This window comes from Vanessa cardui, chromosome Z (assembly GCF_905220365.1).
Source record: "Vanessa cardui chromosome Z, ilVanCard2.1, whole genome shotgun sequence".
In the NCBI taxonomy this organism is placed as follows: Eukaryota; Metazoa; Arthropoda; class Insecta; order Lepidoptera; family Nymphalidae; genus Vanessa; species Vanessa cardui.
The window spans coordinates 3,035,284-3,061,970 of NC_061154.1; the positions used below are offsets into that span (position 1 = coordinate 3,035,284).

The following is a 26,687-nucleotide window of genomic DNA, read 5'->3' on the forward strand; positions in this document are numbered from 1 at the left end:
AAGAGTAACTCAGGGTTGCATATTTGATTCAACGTTCGGACGTCGTCGACTGAGGTTGTGTTGAATTGTGCGATAAGATTTTACGATTGAAGATTTAAAACGACACCTGCTTGCCGGTTTTCGTTATCTCTGACGCGTAACATCTGGACTATTGGCTTTGTTTATCGGACACTTGTTTTGTTTAAGGATTGGTCCTATTGTTGTTGTGGAATAGATCTTTTTAGATCTTAATTGTTTCAGTTTAATATTTATTATTGTTTATAAATATTTTCGTTTGTTTTATTGTTTTGTTTATAGATGTTTTTCGTTTTCGGCGATGGACGTCGACACTGAGCTGTCGTCCGACGCCCTAGTTCGTAGAAAACGGCCTTATGGGGGCCTTGCTATTTATAACTCCGACTCTGAAACGGAGACGGAGATGAGGTTGGCTGCGAAGAGCAAGCCTGCGATTCGCGGCAAAACCGCGAAAGGACGGGGTAGTGGCCTCGCTCGGGCAAAGGCTGAGCTGAAAGCCAAGGCCAGCGAGGCCAGAGAGGAGGCTTTCGAGCGGTCCCTGCGTAGTCGGGCATTTCGAAAGGACGCTCCACAGGTAGTCGTGGACTCCGAGGAATCCTCATCCTCGGATGTACACACCGAAGATCCCACGAAGATGGGAGCAGAGGACCTCCGGGCACAAGCTGGCCGAAGCGCAGCCCTAATTTTGGAGGTGGCCCAAAAGTCCACCAATTTAAAAGGTGGCTTTGCAAAGAGGCTGAAGGAGTCGGCGGCTGCACTACAGGGCATTGTAGACGCCTTAGCAGCTCGGACAGAAGCCGAGGAGACGCAAAAGCTCCGTGCCGATAATGGCCGCCTGCGCAAGGAGGTGGACAGCCTCAAGGCCGAGGTAAAGGCTCATCGCCGCGAGTTTGCAGAAATGCGGACCAAGGTGGCAGGGGCAAGTGATGCTTCCGGCTCCGCACAGGATGCTCAAATGGAGAGATTTAAAGCCTCCATAATTTCTTCGGTCGGCGACATGATCAACGCACGGTTTGCCGCACTAGAGGAACGGTTGCCTCCCGCAAAAATACATCGCCCTCCGTTAGCTGCGGATAAGAGGCGGGAGGTGGCGCAGCAGATTGCTACGCCCTACACGCAGGCTGTCCAGCCTGCTCCACCGCCGAAAGCTGCACCCGCACCAAAACGGGCGCCACCTGCTGTTCCGACGGCATCTATTGCTGGTCCCTCAGGCGTCCAGCCTACGTCGGAGATAATTCCGCCACAGATGGTCCAGGAGGTGTCCTGGTCCACTGTGGTAAAAAAGGGAAAGAAGGGAAAGCAGGCTTCCCTTCCGACTGTTGCAACCACCACAGTTGCGCCTATGGTGCCTGAGGCAGGACAAGCAACTAAGCCTAAGCTGTCCGCGCCTCGTACAGCTGCAGTGGTATTAACTCTGCAGCCGGAAGCGGAGAAGAAAGGCATCACGTATGCTCAGGTCTTGGAGCGCGCTGAGCAGAGCGTGAAACTCCAAGACCTTGGGATCAATGGTGGACTCAAAGTTCGACGCTCAGCGACGGGGGCCAGAGTGTTGGAGCTGCCGAACATGAGCGCAGACTTCAGCTTCCTTCAGACGAATATCAACCACTGCGCCGGGGCTCAGGATCTTCTACTGCAGTCCATGGCGGAGTGGCAGGTAGACCTGGCGGTGGCCTGTGAACCCTACTACGTCCCTCCCCTACCTCACTGGCTGGGAGACTTGGACGACACCGTAGCGGTCCTCACGAGGAGCGGAACGGGCCCCCCCCTCTCACTCATCGAAAGGGGTTCGGGCTACGTAGTCGTGGAGTGGGGGGAGTACGTCGTCGTCGGGACGTACTTCTCCCCTAACCGCAGCCTGGCTGAGTTCGAGACCTATCTCGGCTTGGTCAGAGCTGCGGTGGCCAGGCAGTCGCCGAAACCGATAATGGTTCTCGGCGACTTAAACGCGAAGTCGCGTGCCTGGGGTAACCCTGTCACGAATCCGCGAGGGAGGGCCGTCCAGGTGTGGGCCCTGCTCTCCAACCTGTCCCTTCTCAACAGGGGACAGGTTCACACCTGCGTTCGCCATCACGGGGGTTCCGTGGTGGACGTTTCGTTCGCCACTGCTGTCGTAGCACGCAGAGTGGTTGATTGGAGAGTGGAGGAGGAGGTGGAGACTCTATCGGATCACCGGTACATCCGATTTGAGATCTCCACTTCTCGCAGGCCGGCGGAACCCCAGAGGGTGCCGACCACGTTGCCGAGGTGGTCTCTCGGCCAGGTCGATCGAGAGCTGGTCAAGGAGGCCGCAATCGTGCAGCGGTGGGGTTCCGTAGCGAGGAGGGAGGGCGCCAGCGTAGAGGAGCTGGCAGGCCGGATGCGCAGTTCACTCAAGGAAGTCTGCGATGCGGCCATGCCTCGGACCCGGCGCAGAGTTCCGCGCCGACACGTATACTGGTGGTCGCCCGAAATCGCCGACCTTCGGGCGACGTGCTGTCGCGCACGGAGGGCCTACGTCCGTAGTCGAAGACGCAACGGCCTCGACACGGATTTGGAGGGACAGTTGCTGGACGCCTATCGCCAGCTGAAAAAAGAGCTGCAGCTGGCGATACGCAAGGCCAAGGAGAAGGCCAGGGAGGAACTTCTGGCGGGCCTCAATCGAGACCCGTGGGGGCGCCCGTACCGCGGTGTACGCGGGAAGTTCCGCACCCAAGGCACCCCCGTCATCGAGACGATGCCACCGGAACTCCTCCTTCGCCTGGTTGGGGAACTCTTCCCCCATCCAGGCGAGCACGTCCCTCCGCAGATGGCGCCCCGCTCCGTGACCGAAGACCCAGTGGTTTCACCACTGATTACGGAGCGGGAGATGGAGATGGCCCTCGGTCGCTTGAGGGCCAGGAAGACGGCGCCGGGTCCGGACGGGGTTCCAGGGCGTATTCTGTGCGACGCCCTGGAATACCTAGGTGCAAGGCTTCGGGAGCTATTCGACGAGTGTCTGTGCAGCGGGCAGTTTCCGAAGCCTTGGAAAGAAGGGAAGTTGGTCCTGTTGCCGAAGGAAGGTCGGCCGTTGGATTCCCCTTCGGCATACAGGCCAATTGTGCTGCTGAACGAGACGGGAAAACTCTTCGAGAAGGTCCTCGCAGCCCGTCTCGTTCAGCACCTCGAGGAGGTCGGTCCGGGTCTCTCGGAGGCGCAGTACGGATTCAGGGCGGGCCGATCGACAGTCGACGCCCTGAATGCCCTGAAGACTCGGACGACGGAAGCGGTGGCCCGGGGGCAGGTCGTCCTGGCTGTGTCGCTTGACGTGGCGAACGCCTTCAACAGTCTCCCTTTCGAGACGATACGGGAGGCACTCCGATACCATGGGGTGCCGACCTATCTGAGGAGACTGCTGGAGGCGTACCTCCAGGACAGGGAGATCCTCTGGGCGGGGGTCGATGGGAGGATCGTCCGGCATCGAGTGGGCTGCGGCGTTCCACAGGGGTCGGTCCTCGGCCCAATTCTATGGAACGTCGGTTTCGACTGGCTCCTGCGGGCTCCCGTCCTTCCCGGGATGGGGGTGTTGTGTTATGCTGACGACACTCTCGTCACGGCGATTGGACGGGACTTCCGGGAGGCGGCTCGCCTTGCCGAAGTCGGAACGGCTCTCACCGTGGACCGCATGGGAATGCTGGGCTTGAGGGTCTCCATATCCAAAACGGAGGCCCTCCTCTTTCACGGTCCACGAAAAGGACCCCCACGAGGGGCGAGTATCACCGTCCAGGGGACGGTTATCAAGGTGCAGGCCCAGATGAAGTATCTGGGCCTGATTCTGGACGGACGATGGAGCTTCGGGCAGCATTTTGTTCATCTCGGCCCAAGGCTCATCAACGCCGCTGCCGCTCTTGGTCGCCTCCTTCCGAATGTGGGAGGGCCGGGGTCGCTATGCCGGCGTCTTTATTCCGGCGTAGTGAGGTCGATGGCGCTGTACGGTGCCCCGATCTGGATAGACGCCCTCACCGCTAAAAATCGGGCTCTGCTGCGAAAGCCACAGAGGGTCATAGCGGTGAGAGGCATCAGAGGGTACCGTACGGTGTCGTGGACTGCGGCGACACTTCTCGCGGGCGATCCGCCCTGGGAGCTCCAGGCGGAGGTGCTCGCGGAAGTGTACCGGTTCCGGGTCGAGGCGAGGGCGACCGTCCAGGGTCGGCGGAGATCGGGCGGATCAGGGCTCTAGCCCAGCAAGCCCTGATCGCCCGATGGCAGGAGGATCTGGGGACTCCCACGGCGGGCCTAGCGACAGTGGAGGCGATCCGTCCCCACTTGAGTCGCTGGGTCGAGAGGAAGCACGGCACACTGTCGTATAGAATGACGCAGGTACTTACCGGACACGGATGCTTCGGTAAGTACCTGCACGGGATAGCGCGGCGGGAGGAGTCACCCTCCTGCCACGAGTGTGGTGCGCCAGTGGACACGGCGTACCACACCCTGTACGAGTGTGCTGCGTGGGGGCCCCAGAGGCACATCCTTGCGGCGACTATGGGCGGAGACCTCTCGCTACCGAGCGTTATCATCACCATGCTCGGTAGCGAGGTGTGCTGGTCAGAGATGCGTTCCTTCTGCGAAAGTGTCATGTCGCAGAAGGAAGCAGCGGAGCGGGAGCGGGAAAAAAAATGCCGCCGCTGACTCGCTCCGTAGAAGACGACCGGGGAGAAGGAAAAGGCGCTACGCGCATCTTCTCCCTCCGCCTCAATAGGCGCCGTAGGGACCAGGGGGGGTCCCAGTACCCTGGGAATCCCCCCTAGCTGTTGGAGGCCCGTATAAGCGGGCCGACCGTCAGGGCGTCACGGTAGCATGCGTAAGCGATCCCGTGGCGTCCGCCGAAAGACGGAGAGGGTACCGCTGGTTTTTTAGTGGGTAAACCCGGTGTGCTTGGGCGCACTAGGCGTTCAGGGCTCCGGGGAGTCCCACACACCCCCCCACTTTCCATCACGTGGGGGAAGCGCGCAAAGCGTTTTTCCAGCGTAATAAAAAAAAAAAAAAAAAAAAAAAGGGTTGCATATTTGAGAATTGTCGAGGTTGACGGTGCATTTGCTGTGTAAATAATGGGTAGGGTAGTGAACACTTACCATTAGGTGGTACATTCGCATATTTGACCAAAATATTTATTAAAAAAATCTCAGTAGTAGCTTTAAAATTTAATCCAGCGAAGTGGCCATCCAAAAATTCTAGTATAATAAAATAACTTTTCACTTTCATAAGTACCACTAAGTAAGAGCAGTCATAGATTCATATCGATGCTTTACAGCTTATATTCGAGTTTGTAAAAATATTTATAAACAAGCTGTGCCTGCGACCTTAAACGCGTTTGAATTTAACAAACAAAAAAAATATTATTGTAGCCTTAGTAACTTCTTATTATATTAGTTATCTGCCAGTGCAAGTCCCGTTAAAACAGGCAGACAAAAATTGAAAAAAATGTTATTTTGATACATGTACCACCTATATATACTTATGCATTGAGTATAAAAGAGCTATTTTAATATTACAAACAGACATTCCAATTTTATTATATGTATAGATAAGACTTTTAAAATGTAGACATATCAAATCAATAAATTGCACTGGTGAGAATTACTACTGTTAAATGCAAAAACTAATTTTGATAAACATTCGTATAGAACAAAATAATCTTCCTAGTCTAAAATGCAATTATAAGTATCAAAGTAATATGGTGAACTTCTAATTTAAAGGAAAATATTGCGGTTTCAAGTGAACCAACATGAATGGAACTGGTACACCAGATCGCTTCGGTACTTATCGTTAGCAAACCTCCCTCAAGTATATTGACCTCACTTGACCTATTTACGCCCTTATTACCTACGCAATAAAGAACTATTTCCAGAGAACACCAGAGCATGCCGTTACCCGAAACCAATTTTAAATAGACACATAATGTGCAAGAGTTTATTAAATTACATACAATTGTAATTCAATTGATTTAAGTTCAAACACCAATATTGGTGTCAGCCAAATATTTGCAGGCTCTCTACGCATTACTATTTAATATGAATGGATATTAAATTATAATATCACAATGAAATTTAAATCCGGAATAAGTTCAGAAACACCGGATTTATCCATGTAAGCTGTGTTTGACCGAACGAGAATCAACATAATTATATTTTTATTTGTATTTAAAGTGGGTAATTGAAAGCAATAAACTCTATGTAAATATCATTTTGTTTGTATGGTTGGTAGTAATGTTCAAATCAAAATCCCAATAACTGTTCCAGTCAATATGATATCAAACTGAAGGACAAAATGATTGACAAATTAATATTCAATCACCAAAATTTGTGATAATACTAAGCTGAATTCGCCCGTCTCTAAATTCGAATTTCGAACAATTTCACTTTGAACAAGGAGTCATTCACATGAGTAACAATTGAATTGTTTTGTAGTGTTGGTAGCACTTACAGTAAGAGGATCGTGGTCAAGCTCGTCATTCCATTCAATTTACTGTTTTATACTCTTGAATTCCAGCTTATCAGTTCTAATATGCAGTTATTTTAACATCGGTCTAATAGCTGACTTTATGACTGCACATTATAAAGTACCGGGTTTGAAACCCGAGTTAAAATATTAAATAGTCAAAAAAAAATATTTTTAAAGTTATTAATTTCGGGATATTTACCAAGTTTTTTATTTTTGATATGTTAAAATATGATAATGTTAGAGGTGTCCGTATCGGGTATCAGCATCTACCCGCACACTTCAGTCTCGTGAACAAGACATTCGTAGACAACGTCGAAATATCGAGCTCCAATGAACAAAAATAAAAAACATGGTAAATATCCCGAAATTAATAACTTTAATAATAAAAATAACCATGTTAATTTAAAATCCTATGTAAAAAAATATTTTTTTTTAAATAAAAAAGGCTGCTGCGTTGACACGACACAGTCGCTTTTGCAAGACGACAACTGTGATTTTTCGGTCCGACGCGTCAATATAGACATACAACACGATAGTGTTGCCAGATAACGTTATATTGATAAAACAACATTTGATTAAATATTTTTTATGATAAAGGTCATAGATACAAAGGCTAGAGATCATATTATACCACTACCAAACAACAATATTGTATTGTTGTGTTCCGGTTTGAAGGCTGATTGAGCCAGAGTAACTACAGGCACACGGCAGATAATTTAAGGAGAGGTTAATATTCCTCATAACGTCTATGGTTTATTATATGGTGGTGTATAGAACAAAAAAAAATCTTGGTTTTATTACCTTTGCATTTATTTTAAGTCGTTAAACAGTAATATGTTCTTATAAATTTTTATGTTTACATTATTTGATACGTCACAACGTACTTATTATTCGATATTTAAAAGAACCAAATGGATTCACATCAGTAGATGGAATGTTTTTATTTTAATCAAATTTGGGATTTCAAATCAGAGCGGGTCGTTCATCTAGTTTTCGAAGTCAGAGATCATATTTTTATTACTGTCATTTTTTGGAAATTGATCAATGTAAATTCAGGACATATAAGCAATCATGACCTCTCCTACTAGATTTATAATCTTTTTCACTTTATCCTTCTTCACTTTCAACAAATGCGTTATCAGATGTTCATAATCATGGGATTCTCTTAATTTCGTAATAGCCAATTCTTTCGTTTTTGCATCGTAACGCGCGTAGACCTTCTCCCACAACATTTTCAATACCATTCCATCGAGTGTTTTCTTATCGTACATTTCACTTTTCACCTGAAAATAACTAACATATGAATAAGTTGATGGAAAATGAATTAAAATAATCATTCATTTTTCTTTGAGCCAGTTTAACTTCTAATGAGCCAGAATAAATTCAAACGACAAGATAAAAAGTGTAACGACTCAAATATTACGCATAACTAAACGCTGATAATAATGAATGGATCTTGTTTTTAATGTAAATAGCATTTTCTCAGCGATAGACAGAAGTTACTAGCTATCAATTATCATAAAATTATTAAAATATGAACGAGATATAATGTTTATAAAAAGAAAACATGAGAGCTTCGGGTGCAGATGCAGATAATCTGTTGTGTGTCTGCCATTTTGTCGATCAATTCTTATGAGATTACTAATTATATAAATTAATGAAAGTGTATATAACAGATGACGTGACAATCTGATTAATATATAATGTGATATTCTGCAGAGGAATAATAAAAAACATAAAAGTTTATCAGTCAAGTGACGAAGTCTCTGAATCTCGCACAAAACAAGAAGTTTTGGTATTTACATAAGTATATACTTGCCGATGTACATCAGAAAAAATTCATTTGTTGCTTTTATTATTTTCTTGGTGGTAGCTTTGTTCAAGCCCATTTGGATACCACTTACCCATAATAGCCATACTGAGTATTATTGGTTCACAGGGTATGTGAGCCATTTTAACAACAAACTCAAGTGACGTAACATCTATTTTTAAGGTTGGTGACGAATTGGTTATATTAGAAATGGGTAAAATTCTATACGGTGCTAAAGTCATAGACTTTGCAGACAGTGGTGACAACATGCTATAAGGTAGCTAGCTTATCTTCTAATCCGCCTATAAATTCAGTAAACAAATATTTATTAACTATTCTTTTACAAACTTCAGACGTATTCAGGTGATAACAAAATAAAAGAAATGCTTTCACGTTCATAATATAAGTTAAAATATCGCTTACCATAAAGTTGTGAAGTAATATGAGAGTCACCAGTGAATATAATATACAACGTGCCATGTCTATGTTTGATAAATGTTGTCACATTACTAAGATGAGGAGACTGGAGCGTGCTGGTAAGTTATTCAGAGTATTTCCCAAACATCCTTGTGCCTCAACAACAATGGAACTCGTTATCGTATAAAACGTAAATAAAAGGGAAAAATACATATAGACTTTAATAATTTTTTTTTTTTTGTTGTGATTGCTTTTTTGAGCCAAAATAAATTAATTTCGCATTGACAAATATAACTCAGGGTTATTAAGTGGAATATAGTAGTAATTGGAATATAGTATCGATTTATTTAAATTACATTATCTAGATTAAGAAACGAAACGTAATTAATTTTCACTTAATTTTTAATTTGAATTTTTTTTATAAAAATAACTTTATGTATTGGTTTTATTATTTTTTAATGCTTATTTTTATAATATAATTACTTTCATGTTCACATAAACGGTAGATGCGTGACTCGTTTATTAATATGAAAATAGAAACAGTACTATGATATAACATATAATTATACCCTAGAACGATAGTTAGGTACCAATGAAAAAATTGGATCCAAACTGTGGAAATTATTCCCTTTATACAAAAAAAAAAAAAACTTTATTATTTTAAACAATCTTATAATATTAGTATAGACAAATTAAATAACAATGTTTCTTGGTGGTAGGGCTTAGTGCAAGCCCGTCTGGGTAGGTACCACCCACTCATCAGTTATTCTACCGCCAAACAACAGTACACAGTATTGTTGTGGTCCGGTTTGAAGGGTGAGTGAGCCAGTTTAACTACAGACACAAGGGACATAATATCTTAGTTCCCAAGGTTAGTGGCGCATTGACGATTTAAGGAATAGTTAATATTTCTTACAGCGTCATTGTCTATGGATAATGGTGACCACTTACCATCAGGTGGCCGATTTGCTCGTCCGCCAACCTATATCATAATAAAAAGAAATTAATAATCGTATTTTTGCCGAAAAAAATAAGACTAAAGGAAATACTGAACGTTCTGAATCAATACAATTACGATTTGTATTGGTTCATTTCAATCTTTTCCACTTGGCTTCCCGTTGATAGAATGTCAAAGTAATCTATTGCACAATTTTTATATCTTTGCCGCTGATGCGAAAATTACGTACATTCTGAAACTCGGTTAGATTTATGTATGAGGAAGTGGATGCCTCATTGATCATGAGTTTTTTTCGATCGAAATACCCAGTTTGAGATATTTTTAATGATTATGATGGGAATGTGTTCCGGAAATAGAAAAATATAACATGTTTGGTTTCATCATGATGAAATGGAGCATTTTTTTATATTGATATAATTTTAATTTTCGATATTATACATATACATAAGAAATGATGGAATTCTTGTTTTGTGTTTGTTGGATTGTCAATTGGGTCACTCAATAGTAAGTGGCCACCGTCTATAGATAAAATAAAATATTTATTTATTTATTTGCAATGCGAAAATATTTACCGTTCTTAGAAATTAAAATGTTAACTAACCCTTGCACTCTTTAAACCGAAACACAGTAATACTAAGTATGACATTTTAGTAGTAGAATATAATAACGAGTGAGTGGTACCATAAAGTTGCATAAAGCACTACTAGCAAATAATATATATATATATATATATATATATATATATATATATATATATATATATATATATATATATATATATATATATATATATATATATGTGTATGTATGATTTAAAAAGAACTCTCTAAAGTATATGTGTACTGCAAAAAAATTAAATTAAATTAAAATAAAATAGTTAAAGATAAAATCAAATTAAAATCATGCACCGTATTTGTTTACTGGTCGTTTCTGATTACAATTAAAATATTTTACTCTTATTAAATCTCTTCTGTATTTTATCCTCAATATGTATTTATACGTATTTAAAACATTTATGCAAAGAAAGCTAATAATCAGCCGTTCATCAAATTACGTTTCAATAGAAGAATAGTTTCATATATTTTAATATCAATTTAGTTTTGAGTGTCGTAAAGTGAGTAACGTAAACCATTTTCTACCTAGAATGTGTTCGGAAATTACACTTTAGAAGTGATGGAATGAGCCTTTGCTCAGCATATAGTTTCACTAAATGAAAATGCGGTCTTCATTTCACTTTAGATTTATCATTTGTTTAAATTTCCTTAATATAATAACAGTTGTATATTTTGGATGTATTCAACATGGTATCAAATAAGTCAAGATGACTGCATTGATATAACACGTTTATATGCAAAGGACCCTTTATCGGACCCAGTCTAGATTTTTCATAAGTGACTAAAAGTGTCAGATGAAACTTTTTAATTTTAGTGGATTATAAACATTCTATATCATTTATTAATAAAAATATCGATCGATTTTGCAAATTGAAAACAAGATGTAAATTTAGAGAGGTATGATTAATATAAAAAATGTGATCATCGATTTCATTATTATCTGACTAAATACTATATGTATCTGAATACATGTCAGAAGAGGATGACAAATACCATCTTATGTTGTATACATTAACTGATTAGACATATTGATTGCGGAGACCTTGCCTTGCAACCATTAACTTGATGAATTGCACCTCAAGGTGACGGTGACAGAAATCCGTTAATTGTTCTATGTGTATTCTATTAATATCCAATAGTCTATACAAACACATAGAAACATATACATATACACAGGCGTACAGATAGCACACAATGTGATAAGACGTATACACCTTCCATCTTAATTGTGTTAAGCTGACTGCCTCGTTTGTCTAGTGGCTAGATATAAAGCCTTCGATGACGAGACCCTGTCATTCAAATCCCATGTTTGCTTAACAAATAGATATTGGGCTTTTTCTTTATTTACAATTTACTGCAGTTGCGATATTTAAAATGCCTTCGCTTTTAGAAATGAGAGATATGATTGTAATGAGAATAGATACTGCACCAATATTTGGGCACGGACTGGTACCCCTTTTATTGGCCAGGAAGGCATTGGTGGTCTATCTCGAGAAAGATTCTCGAGAGAGATAAGATTAGACTATCGTATCAATAATAGTTTATAGGTATTTTAAAGACGAATTATTATTTTCAGAGAAAATAAATGAGTTACATAAATTATTTAAGCTTATAAACACCACGCACGGTATAGTGCGTCAGCTTTAGCCACTTATTACAGCTTCGGTACACCGCAAAACTCATATACCTGAGATTTCTAAATGTGTTTCGTGTATCTATAATTATACTAGCTTACTTACGTTTCAAACCACAACAAAGATGATTGTGAGTAGCTGATATCCCAAGATTTCAAAATATTGAAATGTGTTGAATTTCTTACTGAAAAGTGTCAATTTTAAAGTTTATGGCGAACATACAGACGGACGCGGCCGGGGGACTTTTATAATATGTAGTGATAACAGACACGATGAAATAAATCTTCTTTTAAATAAATTTATTTGGGAACAAATGAAAGACAAGAATTAAATCTATATTCAAAATTCCATGTGCTTAATACACAGAAACGAAAAGTAAAATTAAATAATATTCGATCGATTTCCGCCAGTTCACTATACGATAAGCCGAGCGAAAGAAAAAGTATATGTACCTATATTGTATATGTAGATTGCAGGTGTTTCTTTTGGAATGAATAAAGTTTTAAGCACGTTATCCCGTGAACATTGTTTACAGTGTCAGTTTGCGAAAGAAAATTACTAGGACTTACAACTCCCGTTCACCAGCGCCGTCTCAGGAATTTAAGATAATTTCTTATTTCGCTTCTTAATATCTTTTTATAAGGATCGATAAACTCTTTGCGTACTTTAGCCTTTCAATTCTTCTATATATGATAACAATGACCGATCATGGAACTGCTTTAAAGAAATGCATTAAATGTTTTCATTTGACAGGTGTAACGAATTTCTTTATAGCTGAGATGGCCCAGTGGTTAGAACGCTTTTATCATAACCGATGATTGCGGGTTCAAACCCAGGCAAGCACCACCATATATATGTGCTTAATTTGTGTTTATAATTCATCTCGTGCTCGGCGGTGAGGAAACCTGCATGTGTCTAGTTTCATCGAATTTCTGTCACATGTGCATTTCATCAACCTGCATTGGAACAGCGTGGTGGAATATGTTCCAAACCCTCTGATTAATGGAAGAGGAGGCCTTATCTCAGCAGTGTAAATGTACAGGCTGTTACTTAACATTTTTTTACGAATTGCTTTGGAAGTTGGGCTTTGTGCTAGCCTGTATAGGCTTCTGGTTTGAGGCTCACTCAGCCTGAATACCGAACCAATTTAACAAGTGCACAAGGAATATCTTTGTTTCCAGGTGGAGAGGTCTCGTGTACCTTCCAGTATTATATAAGAACAGTTAAACTGAGAGGGTTCCAAATGACCGCATTGATTAATTTTAGCTATGATATCAAATCAAATCAAAATAAACTTTATTCAAGTAGGCTTTTACAAGCACTTTTGAATCGTCATTTTACAATTAAGTGAAGCTACCACCAGTTCGGAACGTAGATTTACCGAGAAGAACCGGCAAGAAACTCAGTAGTTACTCTTTTTTAAAAAATACAAAGTCACGTTAGTTAAATACAATGATTTAAATTAATATCCTGCTTGGAAGTCAACAGGTATTAACTCTACGCTTTTTTATCATCTATAAAATCTTGTATCGAATAATATGCTTTTTCTACCAATGTATTTTTTACAAACGATTTGAATTTACGAAACGGCCAAGTTAAAAATGTCTGATCAATCTATCATTTTTTGTATGTGTTTTTCGATATTGTTTTTAATTTAACTATAAATAAATTTTAATATTTAAATTTATCAAACATTACACGTTTATTCAATTTGAAACGAGTACAGAACTTTACTGCTTTAAACTTTATAGGATAATGGAAATATAATATTGGCTATTCTCGCTTTATAAATTTCCTACCTCGTATTGGGGATAATATTACCGATTAATATTAAGGCCTTAACAGAATCTTCTTATTTGTAAACTATTTAAAAATATATATAATATTTTAGAAATGAATATCATATTAAAAATATTTAGTTTAATTGTTATTTTTTTTAAATCTACATAAATATTTAATTTGTCGTCAGGTCTGGTTATAATAAAAGTCAAAATAAACTACTACCCTAATGTTGAACTTTAAACTGCCTACTTTAAGATTCATCAGTAGAGACAACTAACAGAAATATTCTCAAAAATTGAAGTCTTTGGGCTTTACTTCAAAACATATTTGAGTAGTCAATGAATAAATCTTAGAAAGAGCTCAGATGGCCCAGTGGTTGTTAGAACGCGTGCATCTTAACCGATGCTTGCGGGTTCAAATCCAGACAAACACCACTATATATATAGTTTTCGGCGGTGAAGGAAAACATCATGAGGAAACCTGCATGTGACTAATTACATCGAAATTCTGCCACATGTGCATTGCACCAACCCGCATTGGAACAGCGTGGTGGAATATATTCCAAACCCTCTCCTTAATGGAAGAGAAGACAGCAGTGGGAAATTTACAGGCTGTTACTTTAAAAAAGTTACGACCTCGTAGACGTATAACTTTACAAATTTTCTATACTGGGCATATAACATTGGCAGAAGCCATTTTTAACTTTACAGATTTTTCGTCTATAAAGTTAAAATTTAATTCAAAATTTTAAGTATAAAGGGAATATGTCTTTTAGTTCTAAAATTGTGTCTAGTTAACAACTCGATAATTAATAAATTAAATTTTACTTCCATCAAAGCGGACGGATAAGCTAGTTACTAATAAATACTAAATTTAACATAGAATACAATATTTTGATGAAAAACCTGTTTTACGTATTTTCATTATCACTAAAACTAATTTATAAACTACGTATTCTCCAAAATCGATAACGACTGCGGAGTTTAATATTAATATTAGTATTAATGTTTAACGCAAAATATAAAGTCATTATTTTCACAATCATATCAGGAATTTTAGCTTTTAATTCAAAACAATTAATTTCCACAAATAACGCCAAAATACTTTCAGCCGTCTTATTGTGAAGGAGAATTATTCTAAGATCATTTTTCAGTTTAAAAAGAAAACATTCTATCGATATTCATATTTAACTGGCACATTGTTGATAATTGACATAGTAACAAAAAAAAAACACTATTTTCAAGTCTTTTTAGTCCAACAAGTGAATGAAACATTCTGGATCTTTCCCAGCTGGGTAGCTACCATCCACTCATCAGACATTCTACCGCCAAACAAAAGTATTTAGTACTGTTGTGTTCCGGTTTTAAAGGATGAGTGAGTCAGTGCAACTACAGGCAAAAGGTCATAATACCTTAGTTCCCAAGGTTGGTGGCGCATTGGTAATGCAGGAATGATTAATATTTATTACAGCGTCATTGTCTATGGGCGGTAGAACTTACCATCAAGCTGGCTCATAAGCTCGACCGTCAAAATATACCACAAAAAAAATAACACAAAATAATATATATGATAGTAAAGCATAGAGCTTATACTTGTTGTAGATATATTAAATATATAATAGCAGTTTACATATTGTGCCTTGCCGGTCTTTCTCTGTAGTATCTAGATTAATTATTCTATTAACAATGATTCACTTTAATACAAATATTTAATGGTGGTTGTAACTGAAATTACATCATGAAATATTGATTCGAATACAATGTCCGAGCTTAAAAATAAAACAAACGAACGTTTCAAACAGCCTGATATCCGAGTAGCCTTTGGATTAATTTTACATTACAGATTGACAAATACTAGCTCCACTTTGCGGCTTAACGCGTGAAAGCAATGCGGGTTGATTATCCCAGCTCATATAAAACAAGCAGCCACTTCATTCCACACAAACGACCTCAGTATTAAATGCTAATTTACGCTAATCTACTAACGTTTGTTACATATTAGCTTTTCACAACTCTTAAAGATTTAATGTGTATTTTTTAAAGGGCCTAAGTTTCTTTTTTTGTATATGTCCTTAAGCTATTATTGTTCTTGTGTAATAAAATCATTCGCTCGTCTATGTCATAATTCTCTTGATGATATGTATCGTTCTCTTATTCTCTGATATATAGTGGACTTATGGTAACTACCTAACAAGAAAGTTTATAGGATATATTTAGTTAATACTGAGTACTGTATTGTATGAGCGACGTAAAGAATTCTGAAGAATAGTTTATTGAATATATCACTAATTTTGAGGACGTAGCAGAGTAGCGGAAATGGACGTGACGAACTATACAAAACATGAGAAGGTCCACTTTTATGTAAATAATATCAAGATAAGCGCTACGTCGAGCTACGCAGCGCTACGACAATATCCTTTGTAGCGGATGATGGGTTAATTCAATTTGTTTCCACGGTGACATGTTTGATCTTCAACATTCTATTGTGATAAAATGTCATAAAGAATCGTACTATATGATTTTATATCCATCACAACCACAAACTAAAAAACGTGTGAAAATCACACTAAATTTTACCTATAGCTTTATATCGAGAAATAATTTTTATTAGTGTTGCTCGATTTACGATATTGTTGTTAGATTATAGTTCTATTAATATATTTGCAATATGAACATACCGTTTGTAGGCTTTGGTACAATGAGTTAAATTCAGAATTTATTGGACAGTGAAGAGCTATTTCAACATTTACGTAGCTCATAGATTAAAAGATAAGATATTATCTTTATATTGCTCTCAAATGTATTATTGGCTTTAATTAACGTTTTATAACTTATTGCATAAAATATATATAATTATTAACCAAAAACGAAAATGAAAAATAAAGTAATCATTGTTACATAATTATTTTAATACATGAAGTATTGAAATGATCAAAATATAAGGGTATAATAAGCCAACAGCCTTATGATGTTAGTGTATTATATACGTTGTGAAAAAATGGCGGAGCCTTATAAACACAGGATTGGCGTACGTGATATTTCCTCATATGAAGTACTTAAGCCTGACAGTTCAACGATCCTCCTCCTCGATCCTCGTTCGAAGCCATAGATACGAATATACACAAAATAGGCGTCCAACTAATTCAATTCGATATTAATATAGATAATGATTATTTTACAAGGAAATCTTATAAAAAATAATTATGGAAATATTTTCTTGAGAATCTTATTCATAAAATATAAAAACGATTTCATATTAAATATAGTATTTTTTTAATTACAAAACTTATACCAATGTGGCTGTGCTGAGGCTTCTTCGATATTTAAGTAATTAATTCAAAGCCGATTTAATATTATTTTCATGTAAAACGTTACTTTAATAATGAAAATTGTTTTTTGTATACCTATATAATAAAACATTTAATTCATTATTTATAAAAAAAAACACTGTATAATTACTTGAGTGTTCTTTAAAACAAATAAAATGTACGAATTTATTAATACTTAGAAAACTTCACCAAAGAAATAATCCTGTAGATAGTCCGAGATGATTTTAAAAGAAAATCGGAAACTTAATTTTACATGACTACACGTGCTTTCTTTAAGTTTATATGTACCTATGTAAACCCATAGATATATATGACAAAATTAATGAAGATCAATTACTCTCAAAACAGGAGGAAAAATGCTCATTATACTTAGCTCATTGCAACCACAATCTGCAATTGCGCTTACATTGTACGTAATTTCGTTTACTTTACAACAATTATATTCAAGTGAAATGATAATACAAATGCTTAAAACAATTTGAACTGGATTAATGATTCGTTGATTCTTTGAAATGCAATAATTTAACAAGTATCATAATTGTAGGCAATCATCCCTTTGTTGATTGCAAATCGCTGTAAATAGCTTTTGAGTATTTTATCATTACAAACAAGGATAACAATTGAATTACAATACATTTATTTATTTTTTAATCAGACATAGTATATATGTACGAAAAGAGGCGAATTCCCTATTTTTTCCAACCTTACTCGAGCAGCCGAATTGATAACTTCCTCCTTTCCTTTTTAAAGCCGACAACAAAGATACGTGTGTTCGTATCAAACATAAATCAACACACGCAACTTCCAGCATTCCCTATTCTGTGTAACAAGACTGAAGACTAGGAAACGACTCCGCATGAATTGTGACTATACAAATGACACGGTGCAGACAAGATGAAAAATCACAAAGCCTTATAAATTACGAGTTCTACCTAAAATTGTCTCGTGCTATTGTCACGTTATTTCATACTCGTGTACGGTTTAAAAATTCAAATGTCTCCCTCGTTTGATCTCGATGCTGCGGAATTAACTTAACGCGACCTAATCAAGGGTCTAACAATTTTTTTATGTAAATTTACTTAAATTTAACGTGAATTTCTTTTAAATTGTTCCGAGTTGGAAATAACAAGTTTTTAACATATGCCATTTTATTTATGTATGTTTTTTTTTATTCGAAGACATTCACTTATAAGACATAAATGTTTTTATAAAATCTACTAGATTTTAGTACAGACTTATATTAGATTTTTATTTATGTCTGTTGTTGCTGTTGTAAATCTTTTATTACATATATAATTTACAAACAGTGAACCAATATTGAGAAAGTAGATATAACTCTACATCTAAAAGTTCAAGAAAAAATATTTTAAAAGAACGAAGAAGTAACAATCAAAGTAAACACAATACAAGCAGATAAACGCTTAACCAAAACCATTTTTTCAGCAAATGTCATTATTTTATAACATTTTAAATATTTTCATGCTAATAAGCTTTATTTAATTGTTACAACATCGATAAAATAAATGATAAAGATTAAAATACACATAACGCACTACAACTAACGTATACATTTTTAACGAAATCATTAACCATATAAATATATTAACGACTTCATATACGTTGGATTTAAAAAATAAAAATCCTTTTACTAGTCTCGACGATATCAGTGAAATATTTTTTTGCAAGAATTTAATTTTCGAACGAGAAAGAAGATAAATCAAGTATTTTAAAAATTTAAATGTATGAAACAATGTAATAAATTTTCAATCACGAAAAATAAATGTTTTAACACTATTATTCGTTCACTTGTTAATTTTCATTTATATCACTGACAAATTTAACAAGAGCTATCGAATAGCAAACAAAAAAAAAATATCATTTCCTTTTAACATTTTGTTTATAAAAAAAAAACTGTTTGGCTGTTTGCTTTAACAGTTAATTATAAACGTTTATGAAACTTTAAATTGGGTGTCGCTTAAGCGATATGAATATGCAGAACGATATTGGTTCAAGTATACTGTTGAAGTTCATATTACTTTGTATAATATTCGGTTGCAATAGTTTGTGTATGGATCCCGATATCTAAAAACAATATAATTATATCTTTTAAAATTACCGTCACCTGTTGTCTGATCTCACAATCAAATTGGTACTTCGATTTATTAGTCATTAATTGCTGCTTTGGTCTATTAAGAGCCGAGATGGCCCATTGGTTAGAACACGTGCATCTTAGCCGATGATTTCAGGTTCAAACCCAAGTAAGCATTTAACTTTATATATTTGCTTAATTTATGTTTATTATTCATTTCGTGTTCGGCGGTGAAGGAAAACATCGTGAGGAAACCTGCATGTTTCTAATTTCATTGAAATTCTGCCACATGTGCATTCCACCAACCCGCATTGGAACAGCGTAGAGGAATATGTTCCAAGCTATCTCCTGAATGGAAGAGGAGGCCACTAGCCCAGCAGTGGCAAATTTACAGGCTGTTGCTTTGGTCTATTAAATATAAATAACTGCTGCGGTTAAAAGGTTTTCAATCCCGAGTCGGAATAATAATGTATTAGTAATGAAATCAATCTTGCTGGCCTAAGTCTAATTTAGGCTGTTTCATGTTGAATCGTTGTGATAACGAACGAAAGGGAATCTTGGAAACTGTAAAAACATGATATTTGTCTGGATATACAATCAAAAAAACATTCTAAATTTAAATTAAAAAAAGATCAAATACAATTTGATATTAGGAGCGTCTTCAATATAAATTAAAAAATTTGCTATCATCTAGAGTTATAGAAATATCTGAAAGATCCATTTTGGACGAGTGTTAGAGGTAGGGCTGTATTTAGAGAATCAAACAGTATGTGTCTCGCTGAATTTCTTTAATGCAAATAAACGATAATATTAATTTTTTAATATATCTATCAAAAAAGATATGTTTTGTTATATATTCACTTCAAGATGTCATTTCAAAAAGTCATTCATCACAAGAGTCACTAGTAACATCACTGTTCTCTCCTAGTATTCGAATTAGAATATGATGTATCGATTTTGATGATGTCGAATAGTACGAGTATTCAGCTTGTTAATTTTGTAACCTAGTAGAATATTACTAATTCATGATAGAAACAAAGGTATACAAGTATTGATATAAGCTTTTACTGTTTTGAGCACATTCGTATTTATTGTTCCCTTTATAGAAGATTTCTTAAAAAAGTTAGTAAACATAATTTTATGATAATTGTTTTTCGTAAAGAACACGCTTTGGAAGTTGCTCAAATGGTGAACTGATTCGGCTTTAGAAGAAGAACCTCTTAAGTAGTCATTGGAATAATATATTCGAATAATTATTGATTAATATGAAGGATATTATAAGATTTTTCATGACATTTTCTTAAACAGACAGATACTGCAAAATTTATTTTCTTGACAAGATTAGTTTAATTATGTCCTAATGGCTTTACTGAATGTCTATCGTATAATGTACGCTATCATTATTGAAATTGGTGAAAGACAGATGAGAATGTCAAAATCAAAACATACTTTAATCAAGTAGGTTTTTTTACAAGCAATTTCGCAAACTATACGCAAGAACTCTTTTCCTCTCAACATTGAACAATACTAAGATATTTTAGTCAAATACAATTAAATATATATTTATAATGCATCATACATGAAATTCAACAAGTATTAGCTTCAATCTTTTTATCCTTGAATATAATAAAAGTATTAATCAAAATTGTTTTCATAAAATAGATTCATTACATCAACTTAATCCAATTGATTCGAAACAAATATTTATGATCGTATACTTGTTTGATTATACGTCAAAAATATCATGAAAAATTCTCTTATATATCGCGGAGATAGCCACGACGTGAAGTATTATACCGGTTCCACCTCATGCTTCTCTGCACAAGCACTTATCCACTAATATTACTTCAAACATCGAGTGTACGAGTAGGTAGCATAAGTGGGGTTATATTATTTTTAATAAGCATTTGTATTCAAGTTTTATGCCCTAAAAAACTGTTTTCTAAACCACAAAATAAAATAAAATTAAACTCAACAAAAAACACTAAATTAGGGATAACTTAAAATACATAACTTTTGTAACAAATTTACTTAAATGTCTAACTTCCTCTTTTGCGAAACAAAATCTTGTAATTAGATAAAGAATATAACTTTACAGCGGTATATATATAAGAATATAATATTCTACAAAAGGATTTCGGTCATAGCTGATTAATAAATTGGAAGGAGTGTAAACACAAACACAGATATAATCTCGATTTTTATTTATTCTTTATCTTTTTTTATGGACTTGGACTCTTAAAATCGAAAGTGAATTTTCGAGGGATATAAACAAAACCCTTCCTCTTACATTAGTAAATTTTTGGAATGTATTTATTTACATTAATGGGCATGACTAGGGCTACAAACGGATTTGCCGTCTTATATGACAGGCCTTAGAAATCATGTAAAAGTAAAAAAGTAAAGTAACACCCTGTAAATTTCCCACTACTGGGCTAAGGCCTCCTCTCCTATTAAGAAGAGAGTTTGGAACATTTTCCACCACACTGATCCAATGCGGGTTGATGAAATGCACGTGTGTCAAAATTTCGCTGTAATTAAACATATGCAGGTTTCCTCACGATGTTTTCCTTGACCGCCGAACTGGAGATGAATTATAAACACAAATTAAGCACATATATACAGTGGTGCTTGTCTGGGTTTGCACCCGAAATTAACGGTTAACGCGCACGCGTTCTTACCACTGGACCATCTCAGCATGTGGTTATACTCATTAATGTCCTTTATTAACGTAAATATTTTTCTGATTGACAAACACGCTATGATGATGGCAAAAGTTATACGTCCACTCTGCACCAGTGGGGTTTACTAGATCCAAATATAGACAAGTTCCACAAAGTTTGCCATCAAATATAAGAGACGAATAAACACAAATTATACATACAAAAATGTACGTCGTAAGAACTTACAAAAATCATTTAATATTCCCTTCTTAATTGTCATTTAAGATTATTCAAATGATAACAGTAAAACGCAATTACGTATGCCGTATGATAAAATAGCGATTCGATAGGAGACACAACTAAATTAAATGTCAAGACGAACAATATCGTGTTAATATATTGTGCGATTCACGTATCATAATTTGTTATGCCCTTTAGCGTACACAAGATATCAGTAATAGGTATAATGGATTTCAGTGGACGTATAGCACTCAAGTCTCGAAACAAACGGCTTTATTCTACTCGATATACATTACTCATAATCATTTATTAGTAATGTGTCGGAATAAGGCAAAAATGATTTAATATTTACCTTAAAGGATATTATTTGTTTAATGGGTATTTTTCGTTATTATTTTTCTTTTGGTTAACTTAGGATTATATGAATAAATACATACCTAAAAAGAGGGGGATATAAATACGTTCTGTAAAATCTTATAGATACATTAAAGAAATTTATTGATTTATTAGTTTGATTATGAACATTCGCGTTTATTTTGAAGTAGAGTGTGTTTGTTTATTTAATGTGTTAACCAGATATACAAAAACATATTGAAAAAACCTCTCTAGTTTGAATGTGCGCGGATAAAGCACTCAGCGTTTTTACGTAATTGTTTAGTTTAGTTAATATATAAATCCTATTTTGTGTCTGCATTAAATTATACCGTTATTATTATTATTTCAATCATTCGTATACTTAAGAGATCGTTACGCCCCATAATGTATAAATATTAAAGACGTGCTTATTATACAATATTATATAAAAAAATCAGAGCTTAAATAGGTTCTTCAATCATATATTAAATGTAGAGTTTACACAGCAATTAACCGTAGATATATATTTAATCTTAAATACATGTACTATTAAAATTAACGCCTGTCACTAAAACGTTCTATAAACTAGAATTACACTTTGAGACGTCAAATGTGACAGCACTGACCACGTGACGTTACGGTGTCACGCTGCGTGCGACTGAATAATTTATAATGCATCTAAGACGCGATAATTAATAGAGCGATCCATTATCATACTCGCGGTGTCCAGTTAATGAGACACGCCACATACCATAGTTACGTGTCGGCTTATTAGATTCCCTACTTAAATAACACTTACCTATTCTGTATGAAGGCATTAATGAGGTATATAATATAATCACAGAATAATATATTTGGCGTGCAATTCACTAAACGTTGTATAAATAAAAAATTGCTTCCGATTATCTCTAGTCACTACATAGTATAAAATAAAGATACAGTCACTATGTTCCTTGTATGCTCGCTTAAATCTTTTAAAACTACGCAACGGATTTTAATGTATTATTTTTAATAGATAGATTCGAGAAGAAGGTTTTTATATATAATAAATGGTCAATTTAGTAAAGAAACACTGATAACTTTAGAAGTTTCTACTGTGATATCATTGCACCCGTGAGAAGCCGGTGTGCATCGCTAGTAATATTAGAAATGCGAAATTAAGAAATAATAAAAGTAAAACTTATTTTACCTTAGTAACAGCCTGCAAATTTCCCACTGCTGGGCTATGGACCTCCTCTATTATTAAGGAGAGGGCTTGATACATATTCCACCACGCTGTTCCAATGCGGGTTGATGGAATGCACATGTGGCAGAATTTCAATGAAATTAGACACATGCAGGTTTCCTCGCGATGTTTTCCTTCACCGCCGAGCACAAGATGAATTATAAACACAAATTAAAAACACATATATATATATATATATATATATATATATATATATATATATATATATATATATATATATATATATATAGTGGTTCTTGCCTGGGTTTGAACCTGAAATCATCGGTTAAGATACACGTGTTCTAACGATTGTACCATCTCGCCTCTTCTAGAAAGAAATTATAAAGTTGTTCTAATTTTAATCTTTTTAATAGATCCTTGACCTCGACATTTGAATAATTAATTGTAGTCGTACGCACGAAGGCTTTCTCTACCTATATACCTTTAGGATAATTTAGATTATCTATACTAAAATTACAAATGCCAAAGTTACACTGTCTGTCTGTAACGCTCGAATCGCTAAGCGAATTTAAATGAAATTAAGTCTAGACTTTAAATATATTAAAAAACTACTTTTATTAGTGCAATCCTCGAGGCGATAAATAAATAAATAATTAGATATAAATATGAGACAACATCACATACATTACTCTGATCCCAATGTAAGTAGTCAAAGCACTTGTGTTATGGAAAATCAGAAGTAATTACGGTACCACAAACAACCAGACCTAAGACAACATAGAAAAGTAATGACCTTTTTCTACATCGATTCGGTCGGGAATCGAACCCGTGACCTCAGAGTGGGGAACCCATGAAAACCAGTGTACACTCTACTCGACTACGGAGGTCGTCGAGGATAAATGATGCTGAACATTTGCAAGCTTTATAGATTTAGTTTATAATGCTTGTTTAAAATGACTGTAAATATCAAAAATACTTTTGTTTCACGTTAAAAATATTGTAACGTGGGAGTTTTGAAATTAAATATACGACTTCATCTTGTCCGTTCGCTTATACGCTTAACTTTATAAATGTACAATATAAATAAAATAATTTGGAGTATTTTCAAATATAAAATATGAAACTACTTTAAACCGAAAATATATGTTAAGTTTCGGTTAGATTTCTTTTATTACTGTAAAAGTGTTATCAGCCAGTATGAAGGTTATCTAAATATACGCAATCTATAATATCTCGGAAACGGAACTGCAATACCGTAACAAATATTATTTAATAACAGCATTAATTACTTTACAACTAAAACCGATTAAAACGCTAAATTTTCTGTAATTTAAAAATGGTATAATCTAAGTATCAAAACTTCTCTGAAAAGTAAACCCAAAAAGTAAAGCCACATTTCTCAAAGGCTACTTGAAAGTTTGAAAAGTATTTCCAGTGTAAAATAGTTGTTATTATTGACAATTATTCAATAATAATCAAATTAACTATTATTATTATTTCACTTAACAAACTTACGCACATTATAATGTCTGGTACATTATAATGTGCGTAAGTTTGTTGTTAAGTTAAGTTTGTTGTATGTTGTAGCTAAATCTTATTGTATCCCACAGCGTAGAGAGGTCCTTTTAACTAATGTAATGTAAATGAAACGGTCCGTAAATTTCCCACTGTTGGGTTAAGACCTCCTCTTCTATTAAGGAGAGGGTTTGGAACATATTCCACCACGCTGTTCCAATGCGGGTTCGTGGAATGCACACGTGACTGAATTTCTATGAAATTAGACACATGCAGGTTTCCTCACAATGTTTTCCTTCACCGCCCCGCACGAGATGAATTATAAACACAAATTAAGAACATGTATATATAGTGGTGCTTGCCTGGGCTTGAACCCGAAATCATCGGTAAAGATACACGCGTTCTAATCACTGGGCCATCTCAGCCGGGCCTTTTAACAAGATTGTAGCAAATTGCAGGATGTTTTTATTTTAAAGAGACTAACTATATATCTTATTCCAGCGCCAAATACTAATATTATAATATATTAGGTACTATGTTCCGGTTAAAATGTTGAGCCAGTTCGTGTAACAACAGGAGTTAGAATAGAAGTTGATAATTTCAAACTAAATTAAGCCGTTCTAATTAAAACCACTTCCATCTAAACATACATTTTAAACTAGCAAGGTAAACTTGAATTAAATTAAGGCTCGTTATAGTTGAACACTTTTCGATTAAGACCCGTAAAATTAAACTGATAAAAGGTTTTTTTTTTCACTTTTCATGACTAAGTTATTCATTACGCAGCTGAAAATTTTCATCATCGCACCTCAAATGCAATAAAGACATAATTTCACTTGTACTTAAATCATCGCTAGGATTAATTAAATTCATAAGCACCCTCGTTAAGGCATAAAGATGGGGGTGTCGGTGGGATAGCGCCCTAAAGTTAAATGGAACGTAACCGCACGAGGTCCTCGCCTCAATAGTGCGCCGATACGGTTACAGACACAGAACAATTAATTTCAGAAATATCATTGTAATATATTCGAAATGATTAACAATAATTACCGAAAAACGGTCTTTTTTAATCAACAACACGATGTATTTTTAAATTTATTTAAGAAAATATATTGATTGAATCACAGATGATATGACTTATATTTGTACGTACGATTTAATAAAACCATTTTCTATAAATATAATCAAGATCGAAATCATAATTTTTGAATCGTCGTTTAACAAACTATATCATGTTAGCTACCACAGTTTCGAAATGCAGATACATCAAGAGGCGCAGTAGTTACTCTTTTCCAACTTTTAAAAGTACAAAGTCTACATTAATTTCTTAAATTTTAACTAAATAAACCACAATGATTATGCAGAGAACGAAATAGAAACAACTGAATTAAATATACCGTATTATATAAAATAATATATACAATACCGATAATACTAAATAAAAATTAGATACTAATAAATGTACACACAGTGACAATAAAATAAATCAAATATCCATTATCCAAGAACTTATTAGCACGAAACGATTTTAAATAAATATACATGTAAATAATAAATTATTGGTGACAGTACTTATGACTGTCAAATAATATAATATGGTGGTCTTAAAGGTACTATCGTAACTAT

The 26,687-nt window shown here is 36.1% G+C and overlaps 1 protein-coding gene across 1 annotated transcript in view; it reads left to right on the forward strand.

Annotated features, from left to right (window-relative positions):
• The first annotated feature begins 316 nt into the window (after positions 1–316).
• LOC124543384 (glutamate receptor 1-like) overlaps positions 317–26,687 on the forward strand; it is a 184,331-nt gene continuing 157,960 nt past the window's right edge. The window contains exon 1 of the mRNA XM_047121598.1: positions 317–1,406. Within this exon, the coding sequence (XP_046977554.1) occupies positions 317–1,406 (1,090 nt within the window). The remainder of the gene's footprint in view (positions 1,407–26,687) is intronic.